Source organism: Dama dama, chromosome 13 (assembly GCF_033118175.1).
Source record: "Dama dama isolate Ldn47 chromosome 13, ASM3311817v1, whole genome shotgun sequence".
Classification (NCBI taxonomy): domain Eukaryota; kingdom Metazoa; phylum Chordata; class Mammalia; order Artiodactyla; family Cervidae; genus Dama; species Dama dama.
Window position 1 is genome coordinate 14,103,184 of NC_083693.1, and position 18,941 is coordinate 14,122,124.

General features: G+C 43.1%; 1 protein-coding gene across 1 annotated transcript in view; it reads left to right on the top strand.

The window, feature by feature from the left end:
• Positions 1–18,941, top strand: part of GABRG3 (gamma-aminobutyric acid type A receptor subunit gamma3) — an 812,145-nt gene that overhangs the window by 535,359 nt on the left and 257,845 nt on the right. Inside the window, exons 4-5 of the mRNA XM_061159587.1 lie at positions 16,438–16,658; positions 18,657–18,739. Coding sequence (XP_061015570.1) covers positions 16,438–16,658; positions 18,657–18,739 — 304 coding nt within the window. The remainder of the gene's footprint in view (positions 1–16,437; positions 16,659–18,656; positions 18,740–18,941) is intronic.

Here is an 18,941-nt window from a genome sequence, read left to right on the forward strand (position 1 = left end):
ACTTGGGTACTTAGGCTAACTTTGTTGGACTTAAAAACAAATCGGGCATATGAATGCTCTCAGTATATGGAACTCTTTGTATGTAGGGAACTTACTATAGAAGATTTTCAACTTGGATAAAAATGTTTGTGAACTATTAAAGTGATTATTCAGACAGAGAAAGTTTGAACGCAAAGGATAGGTGTATTTATAAGTGGAAAACTTGAAAGTGTGGCAGCAACTGTGTTTAAGAACAAATGTTATGAACATCTTTGGGTAACTTTGTATTTTCCTTTGGACACTTTCAACTCCTCTAAGGCATTTTATGTCAAAATGTGTGACCCCATGGACTATACAGTCCATGGAATTCTTCAGGCCAGAATACTGGAGTGGGTAGCCTTTCCCTTCTCCAGGGGATCTTCCCAACCCAGGGATCGAACCCACGTCTCCCACATTGCAGGCAGATTTTTTAGCAGCTAAGCCACAAGGGAAGCCCAAGAATGCTGGAATGGGTAGCCTATCCCTTCTCCAGGGGATCTTCCTGACCCAGGAATCAAACTGGGATCTCCTGCATTGAAGGCAGATTCTTTACCAACTGAGCTATGAGGGAAGCCTGTAATGATTTTATTTAGTCTAATTTGGCCTCTATATTAGTTTGCTGGGGCTATCACAAGAAAGTACCACAGACAGACCCAGTGGCTTAAAGAACAGAAATATATTTTCTCCTTGTCTGGGGGCTAGAAGTCCAAGATCCAGGTATTGCCAGAGTTGGTTTCTCCTGAGGCCTCTCTTCTTGGCTGGCAGATGGCCACTTTCTCTGTGTATCTTGCTTTTGTATATGTGTCTTTTCTCAAAAAGACACCAGTCAGAGCTGGATTAGGGCACACCCATATGACCTATTTTAATTTAATCATCTTTGAAAAGTCCTGTCTCCAAGTACAGTCACATTCTGAGGCACCGGGCATTAGGACTTCAGTATGTGAATCTGAGGGGAACATGCAACTCAGCTCATAAGCATCTCCTTGAGCTTTCTGCAGCCAACTCTGCACATACCTCTGTGATGCGCTCCTACCAGGTTGGAAAGGAGACAGGACAATGGATTTTTCCCCTTAGAATGAGAAAGAAGTCATACAAGGACCTAGACTTCAACAGTGTGGTTGAAGCAAAAATATCATTCTCTATGGCCTTCTAACCTGTGGAGGTGTGAAGAGAAGATGTGCAGGCCAACGTGGGCACATCAGCTGGGGCAGAGAAGGACCGGGGTCCTGGGAGCCCACTATGTCTCAGGAGCTGGGTACTGTCATGGTGTGTGTACAGGTTGGAAAATAATTTCCAGGCAGGAGGCAGGATGAGGGGCGAATAGTTTATTAGAATGGAAGACCCCGTTAGAACAGCAGCCTGGCTCAAGGGAGAGCCAGCCCCTTTCATGGGCTTGTGGCCACTTATTATAGTCTCAGGACAAAGAAAATTCCTATGGAGAGGGGTCGTGTTAGTCACTGAACAGGATTCTATATGGTGCATGTGTTACTTGATATGGAGAAGGCAGCTGGTTGTTTAGGAACAGGATGGCTCATGACAATAGTTGCCATGGAGCCTGGCTAACTCTGGTGGTGTTGTCTTATGATCGCAGTTACAGGGCTCCACGGCTGTGACCTGGTCTGCTTGGAGGAGATGCTCAGCAGGTGCCCTGGGGCACGCTGACCCAGCAGTGCTTTGTAACCACTCTGGAGAGGAGAGGGAGAGTGGGTCCTTTCTGTATCTGGGGACCCCGTAGGTTCTCTTGCATGGGCACATGCTGAAAGGGCACAGGCATTTGGAGGTTGAGCCCCCAGACACAAGTCACTGCCTCATACTTAAAAGTATATGGTAGGCGAGCAGAGAGCCATCCATGTGGTGAGTGGCACTAGCTCCCAGCCCAGACTGCAGAACTGTAGTTATGGTTTAACAGGTAGCTTTATAATTAAGGCCTCAGATCTTTGCTCACTGGTGGGACTCTCTAGTGGTCAAGAAAGTGCTCTTAAATGAGGCTGCTTTCTTGGTGGGGCGAGGAAGTGTTAGTGCCGTAGACAGGGACCAAGGGACCATGTGACAATATTACACGCTCAGCTTGAAAACAGTTGTGAGCTATTTCAGGGAAAAACACAAGGCATTCGCATCAGGAGAAGAAAGTGATGAGTGATACCATAAAGAAGGCCTGGCTGCAGTCAAACGTTTGAAGCTAAGGAACCATAACTCGGGACTGGGAGGTGAGAGGACTGAGAAGATGACATGAGGGCCTCCAGGCTTGGGGACAGCGCCGATGGGACAGGGAGGATGCAGGTGTCTGCAGGGTGTCCTGTCACATCAGGGAGCAGATTGTGGTGGTAAGGGGTGTGTTTACAAGCAAACAGATGGTCAACTTGGGTTATAAAGCAAAAAGTCCTGAGTATCATGCATGCATACATGCTAAGTCACTTCAATCGTGTCCGACTCTGTGCGACCCCATGGACAGCAGCCCACTAGGCTCCTCTCTCCACAGGATTCTCCAGGCAAGAACACTGGAGTGGGTTTCCATTTCCTTCTCCAGAGTATCAAGCAAAGGAGTTTAAACTCAACTCTTAGACGTTGAGTAACCACTATATGCTTTTGGGTAGCAGTGATAGTTGGAGAATATAGCATCCAATGGAATGCTTTAATCTGAAAGACAAATGATATGAAAGCAGTTCATGAATAGCTGAAATCCAGAGGAAGGACAGCCATTCAAGGAAGGGAGTATTAAAAAGACGAGCAAGGGAATGAGGAAAATGTTCACGGGGTGTAACTGGGGAGCCAGCTTCCTGATGGGTGCCCTTTCCACCCTCCCATGCCCGTGCTGATTCTCCATCCATTTCCCATCCTCCCCTGCACTGCTCTCCATCATATGGGCTGACCCCACAGCCCGCCTTTCCAGGCCTGGTCATCTGGCCTCCTGCTGGATTCAGCCAGTCTGAGGCACTTGGGAGATAAGGACAGAAGGGAGGGAGATTTCCTTCCTGTTCTCTTGACTGCTAGCATCATCCCCAGCAACAGTTGTGTTTCCTCCAGACTCTTGCTTATCCTGAATTGGGTCTACCTGACATCCACAAGTAAATCCTCTTCCAGATCCATGAACACCACGTGATCCTTTGCTCTTCCCAATTTACATGATGTTTGCAAAATTTAAGCCTCAGAGCTCCCCACTTACATATACTCCTCCAGGCCCCTGGGAAGTTCCTAGCAGCATGTGAAATTTGCAACTGCAAGGCATTTAAAATAATACTGCTATCTCTTTCTCCTCCAATTCCTCCATTACAAGTTCCTCTTGTTGGGAACAGGTACTTGTAGACCTAAAGAGGAGGTGGGGCTGGGGAAACTTTCAGGCTGTGGTTAATGGGATGGGGTTCCCCTCAACCTCAGTGTATGATGATCTTCATGGCATGAGCCACTCCCAGACTTTATCCCAGTACGATTGTTTCTCGAAGTTCAGTTACCCTAAAGTGTAAGTGGCTTAAAGGAAAATCTTAGAGTCCAAAGTTCACATGTAAAAGCCCCAAACTTTATATAAAAGAAACTTGAAGCTTTCCCCAATATAGCAGCATCCTAAACATGAATGTATTTCTAATAATGAACTGTGAGTTTAGTAAATTTTTCTTAAAAAAAAAACTATTAACAATAAAATATTTTGTTTCATTATACCAGAGGAAATAATCACTTTTATTCTCTCCATCTAAAGAGCTAGCATCATAAGACATTGTCATAGTGACCAAAGAGCAAGCAGGAAAAATATAGAGGATTTGTGAGTATGGTGAAGGTAAGCCAGTTAGCAAATGAAAACAAAATCTGTTTTTCCTGAATTTTGTGGCCTTTGAAACTTTTAAGTATTTATGTTTCTTCTCATTCAAAGTAAGAGTTGTTATGCAGTCGCCCAGTCGTGTCTCACTCTTTGAGACCCCATGGACTGCAGCACGCCAGGCCTTCCTGTCCCTCACCATCTCCCAGAGTTTGCCCAAGTTCACATTCATTGAACTCTTCATGTTCAAGTTCATGCCATACAGCTATCTCATCCTCTGATGCCCTCTTTTCCTTCTGCCCTCGATCTTTCCCAGCATCAGGGACTTTTCCAATGAGCTGTCTGTTCACACCAGATGACCAAAATACTGGACCTTCATCTTCAGCATCAATCCTTCCAGTGAATATTCAGGGTTGATCTTCCTTAAGATTGACTGGTTTGATGTCCTTGCTGACAAGGGACTCTCAGGAGTCTTTTCCAACACCACAGTTTGAAGGCATCAATTCTTCCGTGCTCTGCTTTCTTTACAGTCCAGCTCTCACAACCATACCTTACCACTGGGAAGACCATAACCTTGACTATTCGGACATTTGTTGGCAGAGTAATGTCTCTGCTTTTCAACATACTGTATAAGTTTGTCATCGCTTTCCTGCCAAGAAGCAATCATCTGATTTCATGACTGCAGTCACCATCTGCAATGATATTATAGCCCAAGGAGAGGAAGTCTGTCACTACTTCCACCTTTCCCCCTTCCGTTTGCCAAGAAAGAATGGGCCAGATGCCATGATCTTAGTTTTTTAATAGTTAGTCTTAAGCCAGCTCTTTCACTCTCCTCCTTCACCTTCATCAAGAGACTCTCATTTCTTTTCACTTTCTGCCATTAGGGTGGTATCATCCACATCTCTGAGGCTGTTGATGTTTCTCTTGCCTATCATGATTCTGGTTTGTAGCTCATCCAGCCTGGCAATTCTCACGATGTGCTTTGCATATAGATTAAACAAAGGGTGACAACAGACAGCCTGTTGTCACCTTTCTGTCAGCCTATCATACTCCTTTCTCAACCTTGAACCAGTTGATCTTGAATCAGTTGGTCCATACCAGGTTCAAACTGTTGCTTCTGGACCCACATACAGGTTTCTCAGGAAACAGGTAAGATGGTCTAGTATTCCCATCTCTCTAAGAACTTTCCACAGTTTGTTATGATCCATACAGTCGAAGGCTTTAGCCTAGTTGATGAAACAGAGATAGATATTTTTTTCTGAAATTCCCTTGCTTTCTCTATAATCCAGTGAATGTTGCAATTTGATCTCTAGTTCCTCCTCCTTTTCTAAACCCAGCTTGGATATCTGGAAGTTCTTGGTTCACATAATGTTGAAGCCTTGTATGCAAGATTTTAAGCATGTCCTTACCAGCACAGGAAATGAGTGCAGTTGTCCGATAGCACATTCCTTGGTAATACCCTTCTTGAGAATTGGGATGAGGATTGACCCTTTCCAGTCCTGTGGCCACTGCTCTGTCTTCCAGACTTGCTGACATAAGGAATGCAAAATCTTGTATTCATTAAGTGTATTGTTGACCAGAAAAAGATGCACAATGTGAGAGTTGTAAATTAAGTTTTATTTGTGGCAAAATAAAGACTGCAGCCCAGGAGACAGCACCTCAGCCAGCCCTGAGAGACTGCTCCAAAGAGACAGTGGGGGAAGGTCAATATATAAGATTTTGGTGAAGGGAGAGTTCAATGCAGCCAAGTGCTTACTTTACAGAAGGTTTTCTGCTAGGCACAAGGAACTGATGACACCATGAAGGGATTTAGTGATTTTCTAGATATGAAGAGAGACAAGGACTGGGATCATGAAATCAGTTTCTGAAAATATCTGTCTATCTATCTAAAGACCACACAGAAATTAAAAGATGCTTGCTTCTTGGAAGAAAATCTATGACCAGCTTTGTTCAGTCACTGGCAAATACTCTTGGCAAGTACCAATTTATAGTTGACAAGCAAGTGCCAATTTGTAGTTGACAGTATATATTTTATTTAATATTTTATTTATATTTTTATATCCTTTCCTTAAAGGGGGCCTTAGCTTGCATTAGTATCAGTTGACAAGTCCTGGACCTGCTTAGAAAGGCAGCATATTCCCCTGTTGCATCTTGAGGTCACCTGGTTTTCAGATGCTCCTGTGGGGTACCCTTGTAGCAAACACTTTTCACAACCCACCATACCTGAAGCAGTCTCACTTCTCTCAGCTCTGTCACGGCCCTCCCTGACTGATACACCCGTCACCTGTCTACTTTCTGCCCAGTAGCTCTAGGATTGGACGGGGGTCGTGGTCCATGCCGAGCTCCCTGCATGCCCAGGTGGGCCTCTTTGGCTTCCTGGAGGCTGTCCTCACCTTGCCTGTGTTCCAGGCGGGGCAGCACACTCTCTCCATGTGCTTTGGACCCAAGCTTCTTCATGCAGGGGTGTTGCATCCGTCTTTATATTAAATCTAGCCTCATACTCAGCACAGAGTAGGGCTCACATGGTGGGGTTTGTCAGTGGCTTCCAAAGACTGGAGGAGCTTTGGGTAGGTGGGGAGGATTTTCAGGGGGCTCAGGAGTCTGAGAAGGGCAGCTGTGGCCCCTGGAGGCTGCAGAGCTGGAGGTAGGGCTGGGGCAGGTCTCTGGGGGAGAGATCGAGGCAAGCTGCAAAGCCTTGTTTCCTAGAAAAGTTTGAATAAGTAATACCAAAAATATATGTTATGCTTCTATACCTGATAAGGAAGAAATAAAAATTATTTCATCCTAATTGTCACTACATACTATACATTTTCAGATGAGGCATTTAAACAACCTCTAATTGGCATGCACCTGTGATTACCATATTATAAAGAAAACTGCCAGTAACTTCTGAGAAATGGAATATTTCCTGCCAGTATTTATCAGTAAACAAAGATGTCAAAGTCACCAGTGACTGCAGTCATCACGGATGGTGAGCTGGTGAACCCTGAGGGAACTCAGGAAGGAAAGAATACCTGCCGCCTAGCAGGCATCCGACTGCAGCCACTCCCTATGGTGAGCCCGCAGGATGTGAAAACACAGGACACTGGCCCCAGAGAGCTAGGATGCATACCAAAGGAATGATTTCAGTGAGCCCTGACTCTTGTTTCTCTCCATACATAGAAAAGTGCTAAATTCTTTAACTTGGGTTATCTGGTTTTCTTTAATTAACAATAATCTTTTTATGTTCAGACTATCTGCCCTTTGTTGCAAAACTTCTATATAACTTGGTTCCTCCCCTCACCTCCTTAGAACAGTTCTCTCAAGGTTACTTGAGATGCTCTCTCCCAGGCTTTAAATCCTAAAAATTCCCATAAAATGTAATTCTCAACTATTAGGTTGTGAATATTCTTAAGTCGACATTTCCAACATGTAAAGATTTGTTCAGCACATTCCAGGTGAGGTCCTGACATGCTGAAAGCAAGGTAGAGTGCCTGTGCCTGGGAGTGTGTTTCCTGAAATCTATTAATGATAGATTAATAAAGCCCTGTCTTTATTAATCTATCATCTTTCCATGTGGCCCTCTTCTTTGGTAACAGGAAGGAGAAAAGCATTACAAAATAACTTTCTAGTATTTTAGAAGCTACAGAGAGAGAGCATGAAGAATTATAACTTTTCTTCTGTTTTTTTAGTATGCTTCAAGTGCTGCTGGCCTTGGAGGAATCATTAAGCCACCTTCCGATTATTAAAATAAATTATCAGCACAGACTCTCCACAAGCATGAAAGTTTAAATTAGAGATGTTGCACATTTGTCAGCTGTTACTTTAATTAGTATTTCAGACACATTAATTTCATAACTGTGTGTGCTTAGTCCCTCAGTTGTGTCCGACTCTTTGATCCCGTGGATTGCAGCCCACCAGGCTCATCTGTCCTTGGGGATTCTCCAGCAAGAATACTGGAGAGGCTTGCCATGCCCTCCTCTAGGGGGTCTTTCCAACCCAGGGATCAAACCCAGGTCTCCTGCATTGCAGGTTGATTCTTTACCTACTGAGCCACCAGGGAAGCCCAATTTCATAGCTATTTATGAACAATATAAAATGTTGTTTTAGATAAACATTGTAAAAATGACTTTTTTCCCCTTAATGCAGTTACAAAGAAACTTTATGAGAGACATGTTATTACTTGGGGGGTGGGAAATGTTTCTCCAACATTATGTTAAAAGTGGTTACAATAAAACATCCACATCAAGCACCACGCACACCCTCCACACCCCACCCTCTTGAGTTGGAGTTTGTGCCACAGCTTCAGAATACAGAGAGGACACTCTCGAAACTTGCAGCCTCTCCCCAGTGCATCATGGTGTGATCTCTTTTCTTATAGGGAAATAGTGCACCCACAGAAAACTGGCTTTCACCACTGAAAGCTTACCTCCATGTTTTTAGAAATACAAAATGTTAAAGGTGAAGGTTCTTATATTTAAGCTAATTGAACTCTCCCATTTTACAGATAAAGAATCACAGCCCAAGGAACGTGAATAATTTCACAGTTTGCAAACAGGGCAAAAGTGGAGTGGACGTCCTCACTGGGGTTCTTTCTTTGCCACACGGTGGTGGTTCCCACATCTAGCAACTAGACTGCAGCTGCTGCAACTGCTCACGCTCAGATTCAGGGAAGCAGAGTTTTTAAAAAGTTTTATTGATATGTAGTTGATTTACAGTGTTGTCTTAGTTTCAGGTGTAGACCAAAGTAATTCAGATTTTTTTGCATTCTCTTCTATTATAGATTATTACAAGATATTGAGTATAGTTCCCCATGCTCCACAGTAGGTCCTTATGATTTATCTGTTTTATATTAGTTTGTATATGCTAATCACAACCTCCTAATTTATCCCCCCCACCAATTTTGTAACCATAAATTTGTTTTTTTATATCTGTGAGTCTATTTCTGTTTTGTAAATAAGTTCATTTGTATCATTTTTTAGATTCCACACATAAGTGATATCATATGATATTTGTCTTTCTCTATCTGGTTTACTTCATTTAGTATGATAATGTCTAGGCTCATTCATGTTGCTGCAAATGGGATTATTTCATTCTTTTTTATGGCTGAGTAATATTCCATTGTATATTCATATATATATGCATATATATAAACATATACAAATATATATATAAAACAAAAATATATATATATATATATATATATAAAACATGGTGATATATATATATATATATATATATATACACATATATATACACACCATGTCTTCTTTATCCATTAATCTGTCAATGGATGTTTTTCCATGTATTGACTATTGTAAGTAATATTGCAGTGAACACTGGGGTGCATATATCCTTTTGTCTTTTTTTTAAAGAAACTTTTAATTTTGTATTGGATTATAACCAATTATTAATGTTGTGGTAGTTTCTGTTCTCCAAACTCCTCTCCCATCCAGGTTGCCACATAATGTTGAGCAGAGTTCCATTTCCTATACAGTAGATCCTTTGTTCATTATCTGTTTTAAATATAGCCTTGTGTACATGTCCATCCTAAACTCCCTCACTATCCCTTCCCACCATCTTTTGCCCTGGCAACCATAAGTCTGTTCTCTAAGTCTGTGAGTGTTAAAGGAAATTAAATGGAAACAGTTTTGTTCAGGCTTCAGAGACAAGAAAGCAAAGCAGGCTTCTGACCTCGCTTTACATCTGCCTGGACACTGCCCTGACTTCATGGCTGCTGGCAAATGTACCAGTTGTCATCAGTAAGCTGAGCAGCACCATAGGTGAGATATGAGTGAACCTTGGAATTCTCCTGCACCCTTTGAATCCAGCCAATCCCAATGGGTCTGGAGAAACTCATCACTCACAAGATAAAACAAACAGCATTGTAGAAAGATTAACGTGAAACCAGAGCTGCAGTTTGCTTGCAAACTGATACCATCATCAGTTTGCAGCCTAGCATTATAAGCAGGAACCCCCAAAACTGCAATTCAAAGTCTCACCAGTGGAGTGGACGCACTGCCTGGGACCGACCCTTTCTCAATTGGGATTCCAGACTGCTGTTACATGGGCCTTCCCAGCACTGAGTCTGGGTGTTAGTTGGTCCAACTGAGTGACATTTGTGCTGTTACTCTCCTCTACTGTTTATATTTCTCTTTTCTTTTAATGATTATAAATTGAAAGTAAGTTTGATAAGTCTCTATTAAATATTGTTTTTGCATATTTCTGTATAACGAGTGGTTTCTTTTGTTAATAAATCCTTTGAACCTGATGGGGTTTCTCTGATAGCTCAGTTAGTAAAGAATCTGCCTGCAGTGCAGGAGACCTCGGTTCAATTCTTGGGTCTGGAAGATCTGCTGTTGAAGGGATGGGTTACCCATTCCAGTATTCTTGGGCTTCCCTTGTGGCTCAGCTGGTAAAGAATCTGCTTGAAATGCAGGGGACCTGGGTTTGATCCCTGGGTTGGGAAGATCCCCTGGAGAAGGAAAAGGCTATCCACTCCAGTCTTCTGGCCTGGAGAATTTGATGGACTGTATAGTCCATGGGGTTGCAAAAATCAGACACTTCTGAGTGACTTTCACTTTGAACCTGAAGCAAAAGTTAAAACTTTCACCAAAACCTTAAGTGAATCTGTTTCTATTTTGTAAGTAATTTCATTTGTATCATTTCTTTTTAGATTCCACATATCAGTCAGGAGATGTCATACAATATTTCTCCTTCTCTGTCTGACTTACTTCACTCAGTATGACAATCTCTAGGCCCATCCATGTTGCTGGAAATGGCATGGCTTCATTCTTTTTGATGATTAAGTAATATTCTATTGTTGCTCAGTTGTGTGGAATTCTTTAGGCAAGAATACTGGAGTGGGTAGCCATTCCCTTCTCCAGGGAATCTTTATGACCCAGGGATTGAACTTGGGAGGGGTTTCCCTGGTGGCTCAGATGGTAAAGAATCTGCCTACAGTGTGGGAGGCTGGGGTTCAATCCCTGAGTCAGGCAGATCTCCTGGAGAAGGGAATGGAAATTCACTCCAGTATTCTTATCTGGATAATTCCATGGCCAGAGGAGCCTGGTGGGCTACAGTCCGTGGGGTTGCAAAGAGTTGGACATAACTGAGCAGCTAACACACTTAATATTCTATTGCACATATGTCCCATATCTTCTTTATCCATTTGTCGATGGACATTTAGGTTGCTTCCATGTCCTGACTATTGTAAATAGTGCTGCAATGAACATTGAGATAAATGTATCTTTTTAAATTATGGTTTTCCTCAGACATGGGCCCAGGAGGAGGATTGCTGGTCATATGTAGCTTTATTTTTAGTTTTTAAAGGAATCTCCACACTGTTCTCCATGGTGGCTGTTGTTCAGTCACTCAGTTGTGTCGACTCAGCAACCCCATGGACTGCAGAACACCAGGCCTCCCTGTCCTTCACCAGAATGTGCTCAAACTCATGGCCATTGAGTCAGTGATGCCATCCAACCATCTCAACTTCTGTCACCCACTTCTCCTCCTGCCTTCAATCTTTCCCAGCATCAGGGTCTTTTCCAACTGAGTCAGCTGTTTTCATCAGGTGGCCAAAGTATTGGAGCTTCAGCTTCAGGAACAATCCTTCCAAAGTATATTCAGGGTTGATTTCCTTTAGGACTGACTGGTTTGATCTCCTTGTTGTCCAAGGGACTCTGAAGAATTTTCTCCAGGACCACAGTTTGAAAGCATCAATTATTTGGTGCTCAGCCTTCTTTACCGTCCAATTCTCACATCTGTACATGACTACTGGAAAAACCATAGCTTTGACTATATGTACCTCTGTCAGCAAAGAGATTTCTCTGCTTTTTAATATGCTTTCTAGGTTTGTCATAGCTTTTCTTCCAAGAAGCAAGAATCTTTTAATGGCTGTACCAATTTACATTCCCACCAACAGTGTAGGAGGGTTACTTTTTATCTTGGGAAACAGATTTTGACTATATTGTTGGAAGCAGTTGGTACTTAGCAGCTGTGTGACTTGATGAAAGTTACTTAACCTTTCAGGCCTAGGCTTACCCTCTAGGAGAAAATTGTTATTGTCTCTATTTCAGTAATCAGTGACTGGTGGGTACAGAAGCATGGGAGTGCCTCATGGGAGTGACTTTAGGTGATGCTGCCTAGCTTGCTATTTACCCATCTCAGATCTGCATTTTAAAATGTACTGTGAAGTGACGTAAATGGGGATGGAAAGCAGAGATGATAAGGAGAGAAAAGACCTCAAGAGGAGGACTATTTGGTTAGCAGGAGACTTTTTGGTTTTCCATTTTTTTAAAAAATCAATTTACTTTTTATTGAAGGATAATTGCATTTTTATACAATATGAAAACCCACTTGGAAATTTTTACTTGGAATCTTTGGCAACTTTGGTAAAATTCTTGAGGTTTTTTTTTTTGTTTGTTTCAATATCCCTGATATAATATTGGGATTAAAAGTATCTGAATAGTTTTAGATTCTATCCAAAATACACCCAGGGCCTTTATTGGCTACAGAAAATCAGTCCTGAATATTCATTGGAAGGACTGATGTTGAAGCTGAAGCTCCAATACTTTGGCCTCCTAGTGTGAAGAACTGATTCATTAGAAAAGACCCTGATTCTGGGAAAGATTGAAGCTAGGAGGAGAAGGGGAACACAGAGGATGAGATGATTGGATGTCTTCACTGACTTGATGGACATGAGTTTGAGCAAGCTCTGGGAGTTGGTGATGAACAGGGAAGCCTGGCATGCTGCAGTCCATGGGGTCACAAAGAGTCGGACATGACTGAGTAACTGAACTGAACTGTCCACATCATTGGTGAACTCTTGTCTCTTTAGGGAAAGCATCTTCATCCTCTCCTCATTTCTTTACCCAATAAACTGGTGTTAAAGGGAAGAAGGGATTAATTAATATGGAAACCTATATGTGCCATACTGGCCATTCTCACACCCTGAATTTTATTTAAAGTTTTGAGTGTGTTCTCATGTTCTCTGTGCAAATATAGGCTATTTCATAGTCAGCAATCATCATTGTTAGGCTAAAATTCTGCCATCGAGGAAGTAAGGGGTCTGTTTCCTGGCCCCACTGGGCTGATTATGTACACTATATTGTTCCTGCTTCTCAGGAATGTCTTTGACCTTCCTGCTTCTGTGTCCAGGGCCCCTGCAAGGGAGCCGTCTCTCTGCCAAGCTCACTCTGCACCTCACTGAGGTCTTGGTTCTAAGTCACCTTCTCAGTGAGGACTGAAGCCCCCACCCCTGCATCCCACTCTGCTTTCTACCTTTTGCACCTACAATATGTATCTGGTGTAAATCAGGTGGACTGTGCTTCACACATTCTCTCAGGGCCTGAAAGGGGAGTGTGTGACTCTACCACATGCCTGCAAGTAGGAGTGCTGTGATGCTTGGTGAATTGCACCAGTGACCACCATGATCTCTGTCTAGCTGCCAGATGTTTTGTCTGTCTCTCCCTCATTAGGACAGACACACTCTTCCTTTCTTCAACTGAGGCAACCCAAAAGATCCACCCAGTCCCATCCCCAACATTGGGGTTGCCTGTATATACACCATCAAGATATACATGGCTTTCCTTGATCCAGTGACCTCTAAACTGAAGAGAAGCCTATCTAACCCATAGCCATGTGTAGAGTATAGCTACAAAGGTGGAGAAGAGCCAGGATGATCATAATCAGCACTGGTTTATAGCAATTCTGAGACCCCAGTGGGCAGATCCTGAGTGGAGTCTTATTCCCTGTGAGGAGAATATCTTTGATATTCCAGAGTTAAGTCTGGATTAACTCTACTCCCAGAGTTGGGCTCCCAAAGACTCTTCTCGTTGGCTCTTGACTCCAGTGTCTGAGAGTTTCCTTTTTCCATTAACTGTTCCAGCTGTGGGAACATTGGCATTGAAGAATAAGCCTCCTTTTGGATCCAGATTTTCCAGGCTTCAATTTATCATTACAGAAAGAAAAGCAACAGTTAATCTAAGTCTCAAATAGTCACAGACATTTTTCCAAATCTAATCTTTGGAATCTTTAGGTTCCAAAACTAAAAGGTGATACTGATGAATTTATTTTCAGGGCAGCAGTGGGAAAATAGACATAGAGAACAGACCTGTGGACATGGGGTGATGGGAGGAGGGAGAGGGTGAGCTGCCTGGAGAGGTATCATGGAAACTTACAACTCCATGTGTAAAATAGATGGCCAGTGGGAATTTGTTGATGACTCAGGGAACTCAAACAGGGGCTGTGTGACTATCTCCTTGTTGATGTTTGCCTGAGAAACAGAATAATGTAAAGCAGTTACGCTTCAATTTAAAAAAAAAAACAAACCTAGCCAGTCTCTTATTGATAGGCTGATTTCACGTGTGCATAGATCTTGTGTCCACACGATTCCAAGGTCTGTGCTCTGCCTTTGTTTCAAATGCCACCGCCTCTACCCAGCCCTTTGCTTTCAGTTTCACTTCACTCTTTCTCCTAAATTAAGCACAGATACCTTTGTCCTATCAGCCTTCAGTGGAGAAGTCTTGTATTAGTCTCTTGTCATGGGAGCCATATTTGCGCAATTAAAAAATCTGCACAGTGACAACCTATTTAGAGATTTTTAGCAATGGGTCTCAATTATTTCTGCAAAGCTGAGTTTCAATAGGCTTTAACATGCTAAGCATTTCTTGATCCTATGACTCACTGATGGGGATGAGAAGCATTCGTTTCTTCCATTCCTACAAGAATCAGTACTTGTTTTTATCTTTCTCTTCTCTTTTGTCAACTAAAGTAAAACACACAACCTAAAAGTTGCAACTTAAGTATAATTGGGGATCTTACTGGGGACGTAGGGCTTCTCTGGTGGCTCAGTGGTGAAGAATCCACCTGACAACGCAGGAGACGTTGAGTTTGACCCCCGGGTTGAGAAGATTCCCTGGAGAAGGGAAGCCTGCTGGGCTACAGTCCATGGGGTCACAGAAGAGTCAGACATAACTTAGAGACTAAACAACAACAGCTGAGGACCTGGGCCTAGGATGCAGCCTCTCAGCTCTAAGGAGCTGCTCTGGAGAGTTAAGGAGGAAGCCAGCATACAGAGTTTTTTGCTGGGGAAAAAATGTAGTCAAACTTCAAAAGATCACTGATAATTACAAAGAAGAAGTATCTCAAGTTAATGATTTTGGTGCTCTTCTATGCATGAGATGTAAGAATCATGGTTTGTTGAAATTATCCCTTAGGTATTTATCTTAAATATCTAGGGCCAGTTTCCAAACCACAAAATGCTTCCTTTTTTTTTTTTTTCCCCACCCTGAATTCCTCTCAGGGTGCACCACTGGAGGTGTGTGGAGGGGGCCACTGCAGTGGCTGATAGCTTGGTCCTTGTAGAACTGGAAATTTGTGAAAAATTCTCTGTTTACTGGAATGACAGGCAACAGTCCTTGTTCATACTTTCATAACTGCTTTCAAACTGGACATTTACCCTCTGAGGTAATTTGTTTCCTGTGTTAACTTACCAAGCGTAGTCAATAGCAGTTATGTCATGTTTTTTCACCTTAATTGTCTGTTTAAGGCCTGTCTTCCCTGACTGGAATATTAGCCCCATGGAGGCAGAGGCTTTTCCTGTTGGCACAGTTCTGGGCCCTCAGTGGTTTGCAGGGCCTGACATAGTGCAACAAAGATGATGAATGAGGGAATTAGTCAATAAAAGGTCAGATTGGTCTGTTGAATTACCTCTCAGAAAGGTTCTGTTAAAGAAACTCAATGAAAAGTTTAAATATGAGATTTGTTGAGAATTACTGAACTCTGTAAAAACAATTCATTTATAATATCTGATATGGAAGAAAACTATGAAAGATATTAAGATCACTAACCATCTAGATCCTCTTTATTGTGGACCTAAAGATAGTCCTTTAAACTGTGACTGGGGGAAGAGCCCCAGAGGTGGTCCAGACTTGAGACATTTCTCTGGGTCTCACAGTAATGTCAACCCCATCCTGTATCTAATGTACTGTGCATACTGGGGTTGCTTCCAGTTACAGAAAAAAATTTGCCCCTTCAGCCCTCTGTTGGAATTGGCATTTGACTTGGGTGCTATCAGCCCTGTTTTTTTCTTGTTGTTGCTGCTGCTTTTTTTTTTTTTTTTCCTGTTTGGTTTGGGTTCATTTGTTATTTGAGAAGGCTCTTGGATGAAAATAATCATTTTTATTAGTATATAAGCTAATACTCTCTGGATCATTTGTGTGGTGCCAGGCACTAGAGCTTTTTATTTAGTCATTTCCTTCCATATAACTCCTTTAAGAAGTAGATAGACACTACTATTCTATTCATTTTATGACTATAGTTGGATACTGCTGAGCAACTGAACTGAGAGAATGCTAGATTTTGCTACCTGCCAGAACTTGGACTTAGGAATATAGGAAGGTCTGCATCTATGTTCTGAATCATTTTATACCACCTCTTGGCCTCTCACCAAACTTTATGTATTTATTACCATTTACTATTTACAGAGCATCTTCACAGTTGACTAATGATATTGGTTACCTTTAAGTGACTCTCGTGTTGATCCAGGCATGATGTTAAGTGCTAACAGAAAGGGACATGGGCAGATGAGGATGAAAACATGAGCAGAACCAAACTCCTGAGAAAGAAAACAAAGCCTGCAGAAAGTCCACTAATAGAAATGTCTTTCCCCTCCTTTTACTCTGTTTCAGGAATATCAAATTGATATATTTTTTGCTCAGACCTGGACTGACAGTCGCCTTAGGTTCAACAGCACAATGAAAATACTTACTCTGAACAGCAACATGGTGGGGTTAATATGGATTCCAGATACGATCTTCCGAAACTCCAAAACCGCAGAGGCTCACTGGATCACCACCCCCAATCAACTCCTCAGAATTTGGAATGATGGGAAAATCCTTTATACTTTAAGGTGAGATGCTAGTGAATCTTTAACCCTACTAGTGGTCTGACACTGGGGACTTTAGATCACTGTAGGAATGGGACCCTATTTTCATTGCTAAGTTCTATCACTTCTCATGTTCAGCATGCTACTGGGTCTTGAAGAAGTTTTTCCTAATTGCATGTGTGCAAAACTGATGTCATACAAATAATCTTTAATGAATATAAACTCATTCCTTCATTAGCATCCATTTCTGCTAGAAGTGGGCTGTGGAAATTACCTTTAATATGTTTAACCCACAGGTCCATTCAACTAAGAAATAAAGACGTCTTGGTGTACTAATTGACAAATCTAATTATAGCCAAATTTGAGACCACAAGGAACAAAAGAGCACAGAAGGTGTTCTCTAATGCATCCTTAATGGAAGTGACAGCTACCTTGTTATGAGCCCTCCTGGGGGCCAGGCTGTCCTCACAGAAAACCAGTAAGGTAATACTGGCTGGGTTTAAAAGAACGTGAGCTCACTTGCCTGCCCAAAGTCTCCATTGGGAACTACTATTGCCTGGGTTTGAACCTGGGTCTATCTCTCAAGAGTCCCTCTGTAGGGTGACCTGAGTCTCACTGAACATGTGACTGCAAACATACCATAGAATGTATGGTAGGCACCAGCAGCAGTCTTTCTGCTCATCCAGCACTGGGATCAAGGAGGCCGCCCTCCCAGTCTCTGAGGCCTCTCCAGGGCACTGGCCTGACCGCCTTGTGGCGACGGTCTCCTTCTCACTGGCTTTGCGGCTCTGCGGCTGCTTCCTGCCCGTCCTGTCCTGCTCCTGACACAGGCCCGCCTCATTCTGCTGCTCCTGCCTTGGGATTTTACCCATTTTCCACTTTACTGCTGCCTTAGCTCATCCATTCCTAAGGCTTTAAAAGCCATATCCATGCTGAGGATTCATCCCACATGTTATTTCCAATCCCTAATGTCCCTTCTGGGCACCAGATTCTTGGAGCTACCTCCCCATGTGATATTTCCTCGTGAAATCCCACAGGCATTTGACTCAGCATGCTCCCGGGCAAGGTGACTGCTCTAATACCTCTGACTGTGGCCGCGTGTCCTCCTGCTTGGAGAATACCACTGCCAAGGCCTGAATGCACCTTCCTCCCCTACATCCAGCATGAAGGGCTTTTAATTACAAGTGGTTTGTGGTCATAAGGAAAAACCTGTAACTCATATGGTAAATAAGTATTTGTCACATAGATAAAGGCGCAGATTAGCATCAAAATAAGCAGAAGAGTAAAGAATTTTAAAGTTTCAGGGAAATAATAATGTTGGCAGACTGGGAACAGCAACCAGAATGCCACAGGAAACTCTACTGATGAGTTACACTTGGAAAACAGGACTTGTTAATAGCTATTTCCTCATCAATTCTTAGGAGAATATAAATGAGACTCTGAAATGAATGCGAGCTTTAGCAAACCGTAATAGAGACATGGCCAGTCCTGGGATCCTTTACAAAAACTCAAACCCCAGGAATGTCTGCTTTGAAAAGATGCCATACACACATATAGTTCAGTCACCACCTGCCTATTCAAGTGAGAAGGCTGGCCAAATGTGAAATCTTCCCTACAAGTGGATGAACTTGGCATCGTACCTAACTAGGCAAATAAATCAGTTTCAAAATGGAGGAAGGATTTAATTCAGTCAAGCAAATTAAAAACAAAGATATGTGACAGCAAGGGCATATTGTTTCAATTTGTTTCCTCTCTTACTTGGCTGGTATTTCTAGACACGCGGAGTTTAGTAATGGACATTCCCTTTGATTCTGAGAGTCAAAAGTAAAACAGAGTGACACGACCCAGAAAAGCCAAACGGTTGTCCTGAACGGATAGTGCCCTTGCCAAGACTGAGCTCCGTGGGGCCGCCCCGGCCCCCTGCCCCCGAGCTGTGGTGACGTGGCGGCCGCTGGCCTTGCCTAAGGCCTTTGCCGGCTTGCTCCTGGCTGACCACACGAGTGACGCTTGGCTCGCCCACAGGCTCACCATCAACGCGGAATGCCAGCTGCAGCTGCACAACTTCCCCATGGACGCGCACTCCTGCCCGCTGACCTTCTCCAGCTGTGAGTACTGACGCGGGGCGCGGCTGACTGTGAGCGGCGCCCGGCCGGGGCTGCTGCCGGTGGCCGGCCTGTGCCTGGCCGTGGCGCCGCGGCGCTGCGGAGGCAGTTCTGTCCGTGCTGTCTGAGGAAACACGCAGCGGCTTTGGGCGGGCACCCGAGGGCTTTCACTCCAGACTGTTACACAGGACCCGTGATACAAACA